The sequence below is a fragment of the Pelodiscus sinensis genome, chromosome 1 (genome assembly GCF_049634645.1).
Source record: "Pelodiscus sinensis isolate JC-2024 chromosome 1, ASM4963464v1, whole genome shotgun sequence".
In the NCBI taxonomy this organism is placed as follows: Eukaryota; Metazoa; Chordata; order Testudines; family Trionychidae; genus Pelodiscus; species Pelodiscus sinensis.
In genome coordinates this window covers 179,108,568-179,126,543 of record NC_134711.1, presented here as the reverse complement: position 1 = coordinate 179,126,543, position 17,976 = coordinate 179,108,568, and the positions used below count along the sequence as shown (strand labels likewise).

The 17,976-nt window shown below is 41.5% G+C and overlaps 1 protein-coding gene across 5 annotated transcripts in view; it reads left to right on the top strand.

The window, feature by feature from the left end:
* APP (amyloid beta precursor protein) overlaps nucleotides 1–17,976 on the top strand; it is a 312,106-nt gene that overhangs the window by 291,576 nt on the left and 2,554 nt on the right. For all 5 annotated transcript variants that reach the window (XM_075910226.1, XM_075910216.1, XM_075910208.1 and 2 more), the window contains 2 exons: nucleotides 4,232–4,332; nucleotides 10,060–10,206. In XM_075910226.1, coding sequence (XP_075766341.1) covers nucleotides 4,232–4,332; nucleotides 10,060–10,206 — 248 coding nt within the window. The remainder of the gene's footprint in view (nucleotides 1–4,231; nucleotides 4,333–10,059; nucleotides 10,207–17,976) is intronic.

Sequence of the window (17,976 nt, the reverse complement as noted above, 5' to 3'; positions counted from 1 at the left end):
AATTCTGTCACTCAGAGAAGTGTTTTATTCACACTCCTAAGCAACATAATTTATACCAGCATAAACTGAAGTGTAGACCTAGCTTCTGTGTCTGGTTGTGATAGTGTTGCTAGCCAGTCAGTTCTATCTCTGCCCTGCACTTTAGACAGTCTGGGAAACAGTTCTGAACATCTGTCATCTTTGCTGCTTGTAGTCCAGGGGCAAGTCCCTTAGATGCTCCACCTAGGGATATAAGCAACTAGTCAACTATCCAATAAGCATAATCTTATCGGATAGTCAACTGGTCCCTCCTCCCCCCTTGCTATCTCTATCAGAGAAAGGCAGCGGGGAGGGAAGGGGTAGCAGGAACCGGTGCTGGGGGGAGCTAGCTTAAGAGCCAGTTCCCCCCAGTACCATCTCCAGGGGGGTTGCAGGAACCAGGCATGATCCAGAAATCAGCTGATTCCCAGCTTGTGCCCAGTCCCAGACACTGTGCTTCTGCTTTTTAAATGTATTAGGAGTTTGCCGGGAGATAACCCCGCTGTGGCTCCCCCACTTATCAGCTAATTGACTAGTTGATGGAAATTCCATTAACTAGTCAAATAGTTGCTTAAACAAAATTTAACATCCCTTGTTCCAGCTGGTATTTGAGGGGCACTCCTCCAATAAGGCTACATAGGAATAAAGATTGGGAGTGTAGACCATCACAGACCAAACCCACTGTGTCCTGCACAGCTGCATAAGCAGTAGATGAATTAATTACAAATAATGAAGTAAAAAAATATACAAATGACTAGCATCCCAGCGGGATTCAGTCTACAGATGTGACGGACTAGTCACTTCTCCCCCCCTTGCTGCCTCTATCAGAAAGAGGCAGCAAGGGGAGAAGGAGGAGGGGGTACTTGCAAGCGGCAATACCGCTTGGAGCCTGGGGCCAGACCCCGGGGCTCCACACAGCATTGCTGCTTTGAAAAGCCGCATGCAGTCCCCAGACTGCATGCGGCTTTTCAAAGTGGCAGCACCATGTGGAGCCCAGGATCAGCTGAGGAGTCCCCCCAGCCTGACACCAGGCTCCCCGCAGCATTTCAAAGCGGCAGCGCCACATGGAACCCGGGGTCAGTGGGGGAATCCCGAGCTAACACGGGCTCCACATGGCGCTGTTGCTACACTTCAAAGGTGGAGGTGCCCTATCAACTAATTGAGTAGTCCATGCAAAGTACATTGACTATTCGATTAGTCAGTCGCTATTTAATGTCCCTAATTCAGTCTCTCTTTTAAAGGTCTAAACACATATTTACATAAATGCTGCTTTATTTGAGACAGGAGTATTCCCACAGCAATTGTTTCACTCTCTTGAGTACTTTTATTATAAGATTTTAAAATGTCATTTTTTTCCTTTGACGATAATAGGGCAATTAAATTATAGCTCAAAGCACCATAAAGTACATTTTAAAAATAATTAATTAAGGTTACTAAACAGCAGCAGTGTGGTTACATATCACTACATTTAACCTAAATACTTAAAAGCAAGGCATGTTTATTTTATATTTTGGGTTGCACATATAATAAGCAAACATGTTACTCTTATCAAGTATAAAGAAAATATTTAATCACAACACAGTCTGCAGTTTTGCTTATGGAAGTTTTATCATCCTCTTTCTGGATCAAAACATTTTCTGTTAATGGACAATATTAGATAGGAAATGTTATCAGTTAATAGTGGGATTTTAAAATTAAAATATGTAGAATTACATAAGAACATAAGAACGGCCGTACTGGGTCAGACCAAAGGTCCTTCTGGCCCAGTATCCTGTCCACCGACAGGTGCCCCAGAGAGGGTGGACTGAAGACAATGATCAAGCGAGAGGCCAAACAGAGGCCAAGGACACCATTTTATTCCCTGGCTAATAGCCTTTTATGGACCTAATCTCCATGAAATTATCTAGCTTCTCTTTAAACTCTATTATAGTCCTAGCCTTCACAGCCTCCTCTGGCAAGGAGTTCCACAGGTTGACTACACGCTGTGTGAAGAAGAACTTTCTTTTATTAGTTTTAAACCTGCTAACCATTAATTTCATTTGGTGTCCTCTAGTTCTTCTATTTAGGGAACTAATAAATAACTTTTCTTTATCGGCCCTCTCCACATCACTCATGATTTTATAGACCTCTATCATATCCCCCCTCAGTCTCCTCTTTTCTAAACTAAAAAGTCCCAGTCGCTTTAACCTCTCCTCATATGGGACCCGTTCCAAACCCCTAATCATTTTAGTTGCCCTTTTCTGAACCCTTTCCAAGGCCAAAATATCTTTTTTGAGGCGAGGAGACCACATCTGTACACAGTATTCAAGATGTGGGCGTACCATAGTTTTATACAGGGTCAGTAAGATATTCTGGGTCTTATTTTCTATCCCTTTCTTAATAATTCCTAGCATCCTATTTGCCTTTTTGACCGCCGCTGCATACTGCGTGGAAGTTTTCAGACAACTGTCCACGATAACTCCAAGATCCCTTTCCTGATTTGTCATGGCCAAATTAGCCCCCATCATACTGTATGTATAGTTGGGGTTATTTTTCCCAATGTGCATTACTTTACACTTATCCACATTAAATTTCATTTGCCATTTTGCTGCCCAATCACTGAGTTTGGTGAGATCTTCTTGGAGTCCCTCACAGTCTGCTTCTGTCTTGACTATCCTAAACAGTTTGGTATCATCTGCAAACTTTACTACCTCACTGCTTACCCCTTTCTCCAGATCATTTATGAATAAGTTGAAAAGGATTGGTCCCAGGACTGACCTTTGGGAGACACCACTAGTTACCCCTCTCCAATCTGAAAATTTACCATTTATTCCTACCCTTTGTTTCCTGTCTTTTAACCAGTTCTCAATCCAGGAAAGGACCTTTCCTCTTATCCCATGGCCATATAATTTACACAAGAGCCTTTGGTGAGGGACCTTGTCAAAGGCTTTCTGAAAATTGCTGCATAAATGTTTGTGATTTAAAAGGGAAAATAATTTTCTGTAAAATTATTTGTGAACTTGCACTTAAAGCTCTTTTGTTAATGTTTTGTTACATTTCTTTTTCAAACGGGATTTGTATTGTGTTTTATATATGGTACTTTATGATGAAAGAACAGCATTTATTTTGTCAGAATTAAGGTTCCTTTGCTATGTTTTAGTTATATTTATGTTTCTTTATGCTTGATAATAAGAATAATGTATTTACCATGTGGACACCATAAGTTTAACATTGTTTTTAACTGTTTCTTGTTATAATGTGTTTGTGAAGACATTTAGGCCCTGTTGTTTAATTACCACCCCTGGAAAAGAGAGGCATTTCCTGAGCATATTCCCACTAATCCAAATATGTATTTTGTGGAGCAGGAGAAAATGTCACTTAAACAGATCCAGGAGTTTCCATTCACATTGAAAAATTAGTCTTAGCCTTTTTGGAGATAAAAGGAAAATTACTGCAACTCCCTAAACATTTTACTATTCATGCCTTTAAAAACTGACTCTTTCAAATGTCAAAATCCACTCTGTTTTAATTTAGTGGTATAATGTGATCTTATATATCACAGATATCACACTCTCTTTTCAAAAATTGTGAATAGCTAATTTAATAAATCAAATATGCTAGAAAACAGTCTAAATGCCAAGAAAAATGGCCTCAAAATGTGAAATTGTGAGGATTTCCCCCTCCTTTTTTATGTAGTATTGTAAGGAGGATCAAAAGCAGCCTTAAAATGGGATCCTTTGCATGGTTTAAAGCAATGCTTCTTAAACCAAGGGTCCAGGACTGTGTTCCCTGTAAGCTGTATGCTTGTGGGGCTGCCCAGGAGTAATTCAAATGCCACCTCACTGATAAGCAAATTTGAGAAGCACCAGTCTCCCTCGTGAAATTTGTATCATATAGGGGAAAAGCACACAAAACAACAGATTTTATGAGGGGAGATCAGATTTCAGTGTGTGTCGTGTTTCTTATGGCTGTCAGTTTGGTAGGGCCCTATTCATACTGCAGACCTTTGGTGTGTGCACTTCCAATTGAGAAATATTAATAGAGGAGGAATTTTACTGGCTCATTGACAGTGGAAAGGCAGAATTGGATACACTTCATTTCTTCCCCAACTCAGTTTTCACATTACATTATACCACATTTATGTGAATGTCACCATTGCCTTATGCTGTCATCTTTTGCTAGCTAATTATTTAAGTGGTGAGTTTAATAAATTATTTCATTGCGATCAATGCAGGTTCTGGGTTGACCAATGTTAAAACAGAAGAGATCTCTGAAGTAAAGATGGATGCAGAATTCCGACATGATTCGGGATATGAAGTACATCATCAAAAATTGGTAAGTGAACTACTCAAGCTTTGAGTTTGTTTTGAATGATTGTGGCTAATAATGTCGTTGCCTACAGGGACATTGTGGCCCACATTTTTTAATTGTGTGGTTTGGAAAAATATCTACACCTAATTTTCATGCACATACACACACAGTCTGATCCTCCTCTTAGTTGGGTATAAATTGGGAATAATTCTTTTGGATTCAGGGAAAATACAACAGTGTAAAATTAGTATGAGAGGGAACGTAAACCAACAATTATCATATTTGTACATCAGTTACCAACCAACCTGTATGGTCATTTATGCCAAGTATGGCCTGTATCGTGCACTCCCAGTGCATCGTTAGACATGAGTAAAAATACTTCTGAAAGATCAGTTTGTTCCAAACATATCAGGGAAACAAGGTGGGTGATGTAATATCTTTTATTAGACAGACTTTACAAGCTTTCAAGTGATATAGCACTCTTCTTCAGGGCTGCGAAACTCATCTAAGTGAGTGTTTCTCAGTCTTTTTGACACCAAGGACTGGCTTGCTGCCTTCTTGAACAGTGTAGGGGAGATCTCATGGACCAGTTGTTGAGAAACATTGCTCTAAGGGACCGTTCATGATGAAGGTAACCACTCACCTTGAATGGGCCCATAAACAACACACTAACTACTTATGCTAAACACTCAGTTCAATTTTGTGTTTAGCTGGCTCTGGGTATTCCTACATTGCAATTAAAAATCCATGGCTGGCCTAGGCCCGCTGACTCTGGCGAAGGCACAGTTTAATTGTGGTGTGAACATTCAGGCTCAGATTGGTTAAGTGATTGGAGACTCCCAACTCAGGCTGCAGTCAAAGACTGAACATCTACACCACAACTAAATAGCCCATTGAGCCCCCAAGAGACATCATAACTCAGCTGCTGGTGTTCCGTTACAGTGTAAATGCACCCTGATTACCTTTCCCAGGCCTGAAGAAGAGCCCAGCGTAAACTCAAAAGCTTGTCTCTCTCTCTGACAGAAGTTGGTTCACTAAAAGATATTACCTCACCCATGTTGTCTCTGTAAACCCAGCTAAGATGCATTACTAACACGAGGTATGCAAACAGGTCAGGGAGAGTAAATGTGACAATGGAGGTGGGGAATGAAAACATAAGGCCGCAGGCTTAGGATTTCGTATTCCAACCTGCTTGTCTGAAATTTTGAAGCATCCAGAAACTAAACAACAACGAAGAGGTTTTCACTTTCAGTTCTGTCGTTACCTCGGTGGAAGCAAAGGATTTCAGCTAAGTCACAGCAGCACTCCCACCCAGGCATTGGGTTCAGATGCCAGTGCAATCCTGGAATATCACTTAGGCCAAATGTAGTCAGGCCACTTGAGCTGGACTCAAAACATTGCCATGTTCCCTCAGGCACTCAGGGCCTAGATTCACAAAAGGTTGTAAGCACTGCAACTCTAAGCACCTAGAGGCGTTTACTAGGACTGAGGACTCCCTATATGGCGCATGAGAGGAGGAAGGGACCTAGGAATGGGAGTTGCAGAAGTCATGCTGACATGGGAATTAGTGAGGCTAGCCAATAGGAAACACCAAGGAAAGGGTATAGTCTAAGCCCTGCCTCAATGGGAGTTGCATTGCCTCCCTCTAAACTGGAGTTAAGCAACTGTCTTCACTTGGCATTCACAGCTGTAAACCCTCTCCTTATGCTGGGGAGGTCACCTAAGCCATTCTTGCAAGAAACAGCAGCAGGGAGAAGCAGCTGCAGTGTTCACCTTGTAACCTTTAGCCCAGGTGTTAGGGCACTCAGCCAGCAATTGGTGTACCTGGGTTCAAGATGATCCTGCCTCTCAGATGATCATCCTAGCCTTCCCAGGAGAGTTAGGACTTCCCATGTCAATGCTCTAAACACTATGCTGAAGGTTATAAAGGGTCTGCCACATCCTCCCTTTCCCCCTCTCACTCATTTTCAGAGGAGGAGTTTCTCCACTAGATTTAAATTGCCACTGCAGTTTCTTATATCTTTATTTTGTTAGCTGTTTTTGTATAGTAAGCAATAAAATACACTGAAAGTGCACTGTGAATCCTGTGGATACATTTTCTCATTTGGATAGTTTTGTATCTTCGAATAGGAACAGATCCAAAGCCCATTCGGAAAGAGAAAAGTTTTTGATCAGGACCAAAGTAGTGAAAGATTCTCTCAGTAGTGTTTCAGTACTACAGGCAAATAATTAAATCTGGTTTTTTGCTTCCTCTTTTGTCAATCTCCTATCTTAGAGTTCTAAAATCCTTATAATAAACTTGAAAGGTTTCTTTTTTAAATATATTCTTCAACCTAAGCAATGCTAAAAAATTTAAATTAGCATGGGACTCAAATTTGCATTTGAACTAAGTAATGACTGTGTAAAAAGATACTTATCTCTTTGATGCTGAGAATTGAGAATTTCCAGGGTGAGAAGCAAATTCAAAATGTACTAGCACTAATCTGGGAAATTCTGCCACACCTTGCTCAGAAGGGTTAAATATTATGAGAAAGGTAACTGGTGAGAGGAAACCTGGCACTTGTCCATTTCAATACTTATTTTCCTTTTATTGCCTGTGTCACACACAGTCAGTTACAGTAACTCAGAAAGTTACAGTGGCAGATATCTGTGCAAGCAGTTAGGAGCTGCAGCTCCCTCTAGTGTGCTAGCGGGGAAAGATAATATACTGTATGTAGTAAAAGGAATGTTGTATTTCTAAGAACTGATTTTAAATTGTACTATATATCCTGTGTTGTCTACTGATAGCCAGAACCATGACTTACTATTAATTAGGAAGTCATCCTCTTCATATATCATGCCAGTTTAGTTTTTATTGAAGGCATATATTGAACTAGTATTCCTTTATTTTTCAAATATACTTGTGACTGAAAATACATGACAGTAAATTTCTTATTGCCATAGTTTTATCTTTCAAAGTGTCACCCGATTAGGTGTAAATTGAAAACAGTAGGTATAGATATTCTCTTAGATTATTTTTTCTCATCTGGAAGATTTTTAAAGAGGCTTTTTAGAATTGTTACTGAGATGCTGTGTATTCATATTATAACACTAGATTTACCCAGCATTGCTCAGGTCCTTAACTCAAGAAGTTTTGTTTTTCTTTATTTAAATCATTGGTCTGTGGTGAGGCTGGGGATTGGGGTTCAGTATGCAGGTGAGAAGCACCTGTACAGCTGGGGGAGGGGTGTAGCTCCCTCCAGTTAGGGAAGGGACAGACACAAACTCTCTGAAATATATAGTAGGTAGCTGTCCCTTTCTCCACTGCTGCCTCCTGCTGGCCCAATGGGGTTATAGCTGTCCCAGTCCCCATCTCTAGCGTCTTGCATATCTTAGAGCAGTGGTTCCCAAACTTTTCGGCATCACGCCCCCTTTTTGATTTTTGAGAAACCCTCACGCCACCACCACCCCCACCTCCGAATAGCAGCAAAACTTGAGCAAGAAAAAGGAACTGACTGGGGCCGAGAAAGAAAAATAGCAGCAAAACTTGGGGGGGGGGGGAGGGAGGGCTGGGTCGCCTTGTATCCCCTCCCCCCCCGAATTTCTTCATGCTCCCCTCCCCCAGTTTAGGAACGCATGTCTTAGAGCATATCTATACCTATCCCAGGGAGAAAAGACTACCCCAGCCCTCTTTTACCACAGCAGCTTTGGACCAGGTGAGAAGTACCTGAACAGCTGTGAGGGGGATACATGTTGCCCAGCTAGGGAACAGAAATACAGATCTTGTGGTAAATTCTACAGTACAACTGTCCCTCCTACCAGACCCCTTCCTTTCATTTTATGAGAAACAATTGAATTCCAGGCACATCCCATTGTCCTGGAACAATCAAACCCTGACCTTGCTTTAAGTTATGATATGAGGAAGCTGCATTGCAAATTTGGTGGTCCTAGCTCTTAGCATTTAGGATTTCTTGAACAAATGGACAGCTAGACAGATGCACAAACTCTCAAATATATAGTAGATAATGTAGGGCTGCAATTAGTAATTGATCTGAAGTTGCAATTATTTTTCTATTAATGAATATTTGTCTGTTAGAAATATCATAATACCTGAAAATCCTTCAGCTCTTGCTCTTTTGCTAACCTGTAAGAAGCAAATTATCTAAATTTAAAATAAGTATATTCACTTGTTTTTGTTTATAGGCATGTAAAATTGGCAAGAGACATTAACACGGCAAACTCTCTACATTTTGTGTTTGCTACATGGCATTATTAACATTGCTTAAACATCTCTTGCTGACAGTAACGGAACAGCATATTTAATGTGCATGTTTTAATATCTTTTCATGGAAGACTGTTTTCTTTAACAAGTGCAAATGTGATACAGCTCTTTATGATTCTTAGATGAGAATTTAAAAAAGGAGACTGACACAAGAAATCAGCTGAGTATTATGCTCTTTAAGATGAAGAAAGTGTCATAGTGACATTAACTTGCCCTGCTGGCTAAATGAAGATACAATAAAGTGCAAATAATTTCTCCTCTATTTAATGCATATACACTTAGGGCTTGCCTACACAGAGACCTAGTGCGCACCAAGCCAAAATGTGAATGTATGTCAGAGTGCACTACAGAACTTTTTAATGAATGATGGCAGAATCTACTCAGCAACTTAGAGTGTGGCAAGCTAGTGTATCGTATGCTAATGCCCTGGCTAGCCAGGTACTTAGGCTAGGTCTACACTGCGAAGATAAATCAGAAAAAGAAACTTCTTTTTCTGCTTTCCTGTCGAAAGAGACTTTTCAGATATTTGGTGCATCAACACTGTGCCAAATTTTGGAAAAAAGTCCTCTTTCGACACATCCCTTCTTCCTCGTAAAACAAGGTTTACAGGGATGGCAAAAGAGCATGTCCACATTTCTGAAAAATTTTCTGAAAAAGCAGGTGCGTTCCTTGGATGCAGCATTGCTTTTCCGGGATACCTCTGGTATCCCAGAAAAGCACTGCAGTCTAGACGTAGCCTTAATCTTTGTGTAGATGAGACCTTAATCTGATTATAATCAAGAAAGCTCATTAAGAAGCAGACAGGCAGTAGTTATTTTAATTATATAAAAATGAATTTAAAATTTTTCCTCACTCTGGAGTAGCATGATTCCCCTTACTAGACACCTGAAAGAGATAAATCACTTTGCTTTCTCCCCTTAATCCAGCCAGTTATATGGAGACTTCATTGTTATCCTGTAGGTCTGAAATAAACCTTTATATTGGACAAGTACATGATGCTTACCCAAACCAGTCCTGACCATATGTAAATTCATGAAACATTTCATGGTTAGCTACACACACTCCAGGCTGATTGATGAGGATTGCAGGAAAATATTGGGAGAATATACATATTCTCTACCTTTGAGTGGCTATCTGCTGCACTAGCCTGAGCAGCAATTACATATCATATTACAAGAGCCTCTAAAATAGAAGGGTGCTGCTGGCTTGGCAGCCATGGAAATAAGTCCTCCATTCGTTCACAGAACCAGTATGTGTCAGACAGGAGCTCTTCCACACTTCCCACACTGCTCGTGTACCTTTTCTATGACAGGGAGAGCCTGCTGTGACAGTGACCAGGTTGCTGCACTGCTGAAGAGATTGGAACGTTGGAGTCATGAAATAACACTTCTGTAAAGTCCATGTCAGCACTTTGTAAATTGCATAGCATACAACTTAGCTAAATAGCAAAAGGGATTTCGTTACTTATCTGCTTTATTTTTGTTTCCTAGGTATTCTTTGCTGAAGATGTGGGTTCAAACAAAGGTGCCATCATCGGACTAATGGTAGGCGGTGTTGTCATAGCAACAGTCATTGTCATTACTTTGGTGATGCTGAAGAAAAAACAGTACACATCCATCCATCATGGTGTAGTGGAGGTAAGTAAAAGTTACTAAGGAAAGCTGCACTTAACATGAATGGAGGTGGCAGCAGAGTGCTGCATACAAGTGTGTAAATCGGGTCGGCAATCATTTTTGCCGAGGGGCCACTTCAAAAAATTTTGAAGTAGTCCTGGCCCACCCCAGAAGGGGAGGGGGTTAAACTGGAAGGGGTGGAGTAGCTCCTTTGCCCCCCCCCTTCTCTCTAGGTGCCCTGGAAGAGGCTTGGCATGCTCCCCCACTTGTGTGCTGCTAGCAGGGCGGGGGCAGAGCGAAGAAGGCTTCGTGTGCTCCACCACCCCCAGACCCTAATTGGCCTGGGGGTGGGGGAACAGCAGGGCCTCTGCGGGCCGGATTCAGCCCGTAGAGGCCCTTTTGCCCACCCCTGGTGTAAATCCATGTGTTTACAAATGGACTAAGAAAATCAGCTCCTTAGTTAACCATTATTTGAAAATAGTATGGCTGTCTCATGTTAAACTAATAATTTTATTCAGCAAGATGGAACTGAATGATCTGAACAGCATAAACATAAGCATAGAAGTCCATAGGCTGTTCCCAGTGGGGCCAACAGCCTTGCCAGGCCCCAAGGCAAGGTGGAGGGGTGGCTCTGCATTCCTGGAAGGAGCATAACCCACGGTGAAAGGGCCAAGGGCAGTCCGCCTTTAGCACCACGCCGACCATAGCGCATGCCCCACGGCCCTCACAGCCAAGCAGAGCAGTGCTCCTGCCCTCCCATGGGAAATCAAAGGGGCCTCTGGCTCCTGGAGTAGTAACAACAGAAGCAGTCAGGAACTACAGGCCCCTTTGAATCACAACTGACCTCTTTACGCACCACCACTCCCTCCCAGCCCCTGGATATGCCACTTCTAATTCAATCAAAATCTGAAAAAATCTCTCCAGGACCGATGACCTTGAAATATTGATTTCCCTTTAAAATTTAACTGCAGCTGCAAAGGTAGTATTGGTTGAAAAAGTTTTTACTATTGTTGGAAATGCACATGTAAGGCCTTTATTTTTATTAATTTGTAAAAGGTTAACTAAATAATTAGGATGGGGGGAAAGGGTGGTTGCCTGTGGATTGTACTCTGTTACACTATATTGTATTGCTTTTTACTTGATCAACAAGATTAATTCTAGCTAATAGCCTTTGGTTTAGAGCAAACATGAAACTGATAGATTTGAAACAGCACATGAGACTTGCAAGATCTTTTCTCAGATTGATAGCTGTTTCGTTTCCCAATGTATCAAGTAAATCTCTCACATGCTCATAATAAATTTAAAATAGTACTGCTTCTACCACCTGCTGTGACTTAATAGAAAATCACTAAAGAGACCCCAAACAAATGAATTTCTACCTTTGTTGATGATATCCAGCACACTCATTGTAGCTATCTGTTAACTTTGTATTAGTGCATCATATCAGGAAATCCTCAAGAGCTTCAGGACTTTTCTTTCCAGAAACCACCAGATAACAAAATTTAATTTAATTCCAAATTGAAAATGTTCAATTTCTTTAAATTGTTGCTGAGACAAATGCACCTAAGGGTACGTCTAGACTACAACCTTTTGTCAACAGAAGTTTTGTCAACAGATACCTGTCAACAAAGAGCGGCTAGACTACATCCAGTTCTGTTGACAAAGCAAGTCGCTTTGTCGACATGACAGTGTAGATGCAATAACCCCTTCTGTCAACAGAACGGTCATTAAAAGGTGTTATTCCTCGTAGAATGAGGTTTACAGCCGTCGACAGAACTCAGCAGCAGTGTAGAAGCAGGTATAGTTTTGTCGACAAAAGTCTACTTTTGTCGACAAAACCCTGTAGTCTAGACACACCCTAAGTGACACCTCAGGTCCCATAGCATAAATAGGAGGGATTTTTCCTAAGCCTGCACAGTGCATTATTCAGTGCAGAAGAGTTTTAAAATTTGAGAGTCTCAGCTTTATTTTTGTGATATATTTACAAATTGTATTTAGTGTTCTAATAGCCTAGGGGAAAAAAAATGTTCTTGTGACTGATCCTGTGCTACAGAAGCTCCAACTTTTCATAATAAAATGACAAGGATAGTCTTAGATCTATGGAAATTTTCCATAACAGAACTAAATCAGAAATGTTAGCCTCGCTCTTGAAAATACAGTCCCAGCTTATGTACAGCTGAGCAGAATGTCAATGGCAGTGTAAATGAGTGATGAATAAATAATAATAATAATAGCTGGCTAGCTCCTATGAGGACTGTTGAATCTAGCACAAATGCCTAATCAATTAATCAGTACGGATATTAAGGCATTATGGTCTAGTGGTTTATATTTGAAAATAGGCATCAGGATTCTTTGATTGTGTCTAATTTTTGGCCTTAAGCTAATCACTTAAACTCTCTGCCTTTGTTTCTTACCTTCAAAACTGAGATAATACATATCTATTTCCTAGGGGTGGTGAGGGTTAGTTAGTAAATGTTTATACAGCACTTTTAATTTTTTTAAACTCTGTAGGCAGTAAATTCTTCTTAACAAAATGTCTTTGAAGTAAGGATATTTCAGTCCAAAGAGGATTAATTTATCTAGGGTTGTTCACTAAAGGCATAACATTTAAAATATCTGGTCTACGTTAGTTGTATTTTGACAAACTAATTTGTATCCCATCTGTTTACCTTGTGTTCAAAACTGTTATGACTACAGGCAGTCCCTGGGTTACATGGATCCGACTTACATTGGATCCCTACTTACAAACGGGGTGAGGCAACCCCACACTAGCTGCTTCCCCCCAGCAGACCAGGGAGTCGCGAAGCTAGCCTCCACCCCCCCCCCCCCCCCCCAGCAGACCAGGGAGACGCGGAACGGCTTTTCTCAGCAGACATCTCAGCTTGAGAATAAAGGACTGAGGGAAGTGAGGTGTGGGAGAATAAAACTGAGCTCTGGAGAAATGTTTGGCTAAAGTTTCCCCTACAATATGTACCAGTTCCGACTTACATACAAATTCAACTTAAGAACAAACCTACAGTCCCTATCTTGTACGTAACCCGGGGACTGCCTGTATTTAAATGTATGTTAATGGGTACAAGGTTACAAAATAGTTTCCATTAAAATATCCTCTTTGCTTTCCAAAAATTCTGTACTGGGGATAAAATTCTTAATATTTGTTATCTAATTAATGGCTTTAAGAAAAAAAAATCACTTTGAAAGGTATTGCAATATCTTTTAAAACAAAACATTTAGAGACGGACAACTACAAACAATTTTTTGAAAGGGGAGCAAGTAATTGATTGATATAAATTATTGCAAACAGTTAAAAAATTTGGTACAGATGTTATGCATCATCACCTCAAAATAAAATCACAAACCCTAAACAAACATCTTTGCTTACAACATATTATAGGAATGTTCCATATAGTGTAATTGAATAGTCGTGTAACTGCTTGAAATCTTATCTGTTACATGACTATTCGATAGCCCCTGGGGGTGGGGCCAGTAGCCAGTGGACACCTGGCCCCACCCCCTGGGGAGCCCCCTGCCACCCTGCACTGCTGCCAAGCAGGAGCCAGTCCACAAGGGGAGACAGTTTAAAAACCAGCTCCCTGTGCAGACTGGCTGCCTGCTGCCGCCTCTGTATCAGAGTCAGCAGTGTGGGGTGGCAGCAGCCCCTGTTCACAGGGATCCTAACTCCTGCAGACTGATGGGGTGGGGGGAGGACAGAGGAGGCTGCTGCATCCAGCCACTGTCATTGGCGGCCCCAGGCTTGCCATGGACAAAGGCTGCTTCAGGAGCTGGTTCTCAAGATGTTCTATGTTGCATGGAGTAGCAGGCTCAAGAAATCCAGGTGATATTTCCTAGTAGGAATGTCAACGTGTACACGCTTAGGCTTATCAGTTAATCTTATCAACTACACGCACTCCCCCCCTCCCCACCTTTGACGCCTCTGAGGCAGCAGTGCAGGGGTGGGGAGGACAAGCGGATCCAGCGCTTGTGGGGAGCCTGCTTAACGTTAGCTTCTCATGGGCATCAGCTCCCCTCCTTTCTGTCTCTGATAAAGAGGGAGCATGGGATGGGAGTGAATGTAGTTGATAAGGTTAACTGATAAGCCAAGACTTATCACGTAGTTGACTACACGTTGACATCTCTACTAGGAAATATCACCTGGGTTTCTTGAGCCTGCTACTCCATGCAACATAGAACTTCTTGAGAACCAGCTCCTGAAACCACATGATCAGTGAGTCTGAGGTATAATCACCTGCAGAGAAGCAGAAAAAGCTTTATCACTTGACACTTCTAAACCAAACTGGAAAAGAAAAATTACAAGGAAATTTACAATAGTGAAAACTGACTGAGAAACTAGGTGTCCTAATCAGTCTTTTCGATCTATAAATTTCATGATTCGGTGGCAAAAGTAAATTATAAATTAGGTTATCAAATGTAGGTTTTGCCTTCATTCGGAATATTCTGCAGTGTTGTTAGGAGCACTTACCCAATTTTGCAATATTTCATAGATGAACCTATTTCTATGGCCTTTAAAATCCAATTGTGTACGCTGCTCCTGATCATCTGTTTGCTTTCTTGTCCATTCTTTCATTTCATCTGTATGGAGGCGAGAGGCAAAGGCAGCGTCTAATTACAGATCTCGCGTTGTCAGGCCACAGACTTAGCCTGACTCTTGCTCTCTTGTTAACAAGATCAAGATGGCTGCACACAAATTCCCTTATTCCCTTTTCCTGCCTCCACATTATTAATTATTTGTATTATATCACTGTATAGGGCTCCAGTCATGGCCCCACTTGCACTGACCACTGTATAAGCACGCAACAAAAAGATTAGTTTTACTGCAAGGAGAAGGTAACCATCCATCGCATTTTAAGGCCTCTTCCCAGTGTCCCAACTTATTTTTTAAAAAATGGGTACATTGATCCCATATTTCCTCTACGGGGAGAGGGGGAGCTGCCAGCACTCAGGGCTTCATCCACTGAAGCCCCAAGCACCGGCAGCTCCCCTTCCCACTCTGCATGCTGCGGGTGGTGAACTTCATCCCTGCAGTGGAGTCGGGTGGGCGGGGAATCGTTGGCATTCGGGGCTTCAGTCACTGGAGCCCCGAGCACCGGCAGCTTCTCCCTCCTCCCCCTCCACACCCACACTCACTCACTCTCTGTGAGGCTGAAGCCCCATCCCCTTGGTGTCCTGTATTTGACATAGGGAAATACGGTCACCTTACCCAAAGATCTAAGGGTATGTCTACACTACAGCATTATTTTGAAATATCTAATTTTGAAATAGTTATTTCAAAATACCTTATTTCGAAATAACGCATCTACACACAAAATGCATATCAAAATAGCTTCTTGCTATTTCAAAATAGCACAGCTACGCTGATTGGATGCTGAATTGCATTTAAGGCCAGCCAGAACTGGTTCCAGCAGGGCATCAGGTCAGAAGTTACCTTGTGGCCAGTGCGCCCAGCAACACTTATTTTGAAATGGCAGTTTTGGAATTGGCGCTATTCCTTGTGGAATGAGGTTTACCAATTTTGAAATAAGCACTCTGCTATTTCAAATTCATTTCAAAATAGCAGTTGGCTTGTGTAGACGCTAGGAAAGTTATTTCTAAATAACTTTGCTGTGTAGACATACCCTTACACTTATCCTCATGGGTTGTACTGGGTTGGACTTTAAAACAGGAATCTTTCATCGTTCTAATTAAAAATGTGCAGATTCTTGATGGTAGAACATAGTCCTAGCCAGATATTAAATCACTAAAGTATGTTATATACACCATATCCATGTATAGAGCAAGTGCTAACCTGTGACAAGAGGGTATCCTCTCAAGGGCTACGTCTACACTGGCCCCAAATTCTGGAAAAGGGATGCAAATCAGGTAAGTCAGAATAGGGAAATCCGCGGGGGATTTAAATATCCCCCGCGGATTTAAATAAACATGGCCGCCGCTTTTTTTCCGGCTTGGGGAAAAGCCGGAAAAAAGCGTCTAGACTGGCACGATCCTCCGGAATAAAGCCCTTTTCCAGAGGATCTCTTATTCAGGTAGGAATAAGAAATCCTCCGGAAAAGGGCTTTATTCCGGAGGATCGCGCCAGTCTAGACGCTTTTTTCCGGCTTTTCCCCAAGCCGGAAAAAAAGCGGCGGACATGTTTATTTAAATCCGCGGGGGATATTTAAATCCCCCCGCGGATTTCCCTATTCTGACTTACCTGATTTGCATCCCTTTTCCGGAATTTGGGGCCAGTGTAGACGCAGCCAAGATGTTTTTAGCAGATTTTATGTCCCTCTGTGGACTCGTATTTTTACATTTTTATATATATGTGTACTGTGCTTTAAAAAAATTTAAGTCACCTCACATATTTTAAATAGAGAGGCGGAGTAAAAAATATTTTAAATAAATAAAATAAATATTTAAATAGCACAAGCCAGCCAACTAAAATGGAGATAATTGTTGAGAATTTTTTGTTGACTGCTATCACTGTGGGGCATAGTAATAAGGATTCTCCAGGAGAGGTAGGTAGAAAGAACAGAACAGTGGCAGGCTCAGAGGGTGTCATTAAAATGCAAGTGCAAGATTGTACACTAGCTGCTGAGCAAGTCATTGTACCAGACGTGTCTTGGGGATTTGAGTGCAGAGGTTGAAGAGGAGACAGGAGGTGACGTTCCCAAGGGTTTGCCTGCTCTTGATAAATGGGAATGATTGTTGACAGCTAAGCTGAGCATTCAGCCGCTGCTTGCACCAGCAAAAAGAAACTGTAATAGTCTGGCACTATAACAATGCTTTTTTTTTCTTTTGAAAAATGAAAGATTTGTCCCTACTCTCAAAAGCTAGGGAAATGTAAAAAACAGCTCCCGAGAGCAAACCTCATCTCTAGTCAGCAGCTGGTCTTCAGTTTGACTGAAGACAAACACCTGTCAGTTTTGTTCCAAGAAAGCTTGTGTACATTTTTACATCTAAAAAAATTACTCTTTGCAGGCTCGGCTTTAAAAGGCCTAGCCACCCTTTCATGAAAGTGTTTTCACAAGAGAAGTGTCCAATTACATTCTGGTACAGGGATCATAGAAGTGCCAATCAGACCAGATCAGCAATCCATCCCACCTAATATCCTGTTTCCAATGGTGGCCAAGGGAGGGGACCAGAAACTTTGCTGTAGCCAGTTCTGGAACAAGCTCCCTGTAGAAGCAGGGGGTCCAGTTCTTAAAATTGGTGGCCTTATTCGATAGAGAAGGGAAAGGATTAGTCTCACACATACAGAGGTATTTTTAAAGGCAATGTACAGTTAGTTGAAATTGGGACAAAGGTGGAAGGGAAGATTTTAGAATAGATGCCAAAATAGGACTGATTTTGATGTGGCAAGTTATCTGATACATTCTCCCATGTGAAACACTTCTTTTTTTAGTCAGTAGGATAACATGAGATAGGAGAGAGTTCTGATAGGAAGATGAGAGCCATTAATCTTAGCCACAACCCAAGCAGACAAGACCACAAAAATAGGGAGATTAGCTTACATTTGCCCTGAGTATAAAACAATGTGTCTGTGGTTTTCCTCTGGAGCTTCAGGTAACAACTTGTGAATGGGGACAGTCTTGTCCTCCGTACACTAAAATATTTCCAATATTGTAAATCTGGCATCAGGTTTGTTTAGTATGGAGAAAACAAGACTGAGGGGACATAACAGTTTAAGTATATAAAAGGTTGTTGCAATGGGTGGAGGGAGAAAAGTATTCTTAACTTCTGATGATAGGATAAGAAGCAATGGGCATAAATTGCAGCAAGGGAGGTTTAGGTTGAACA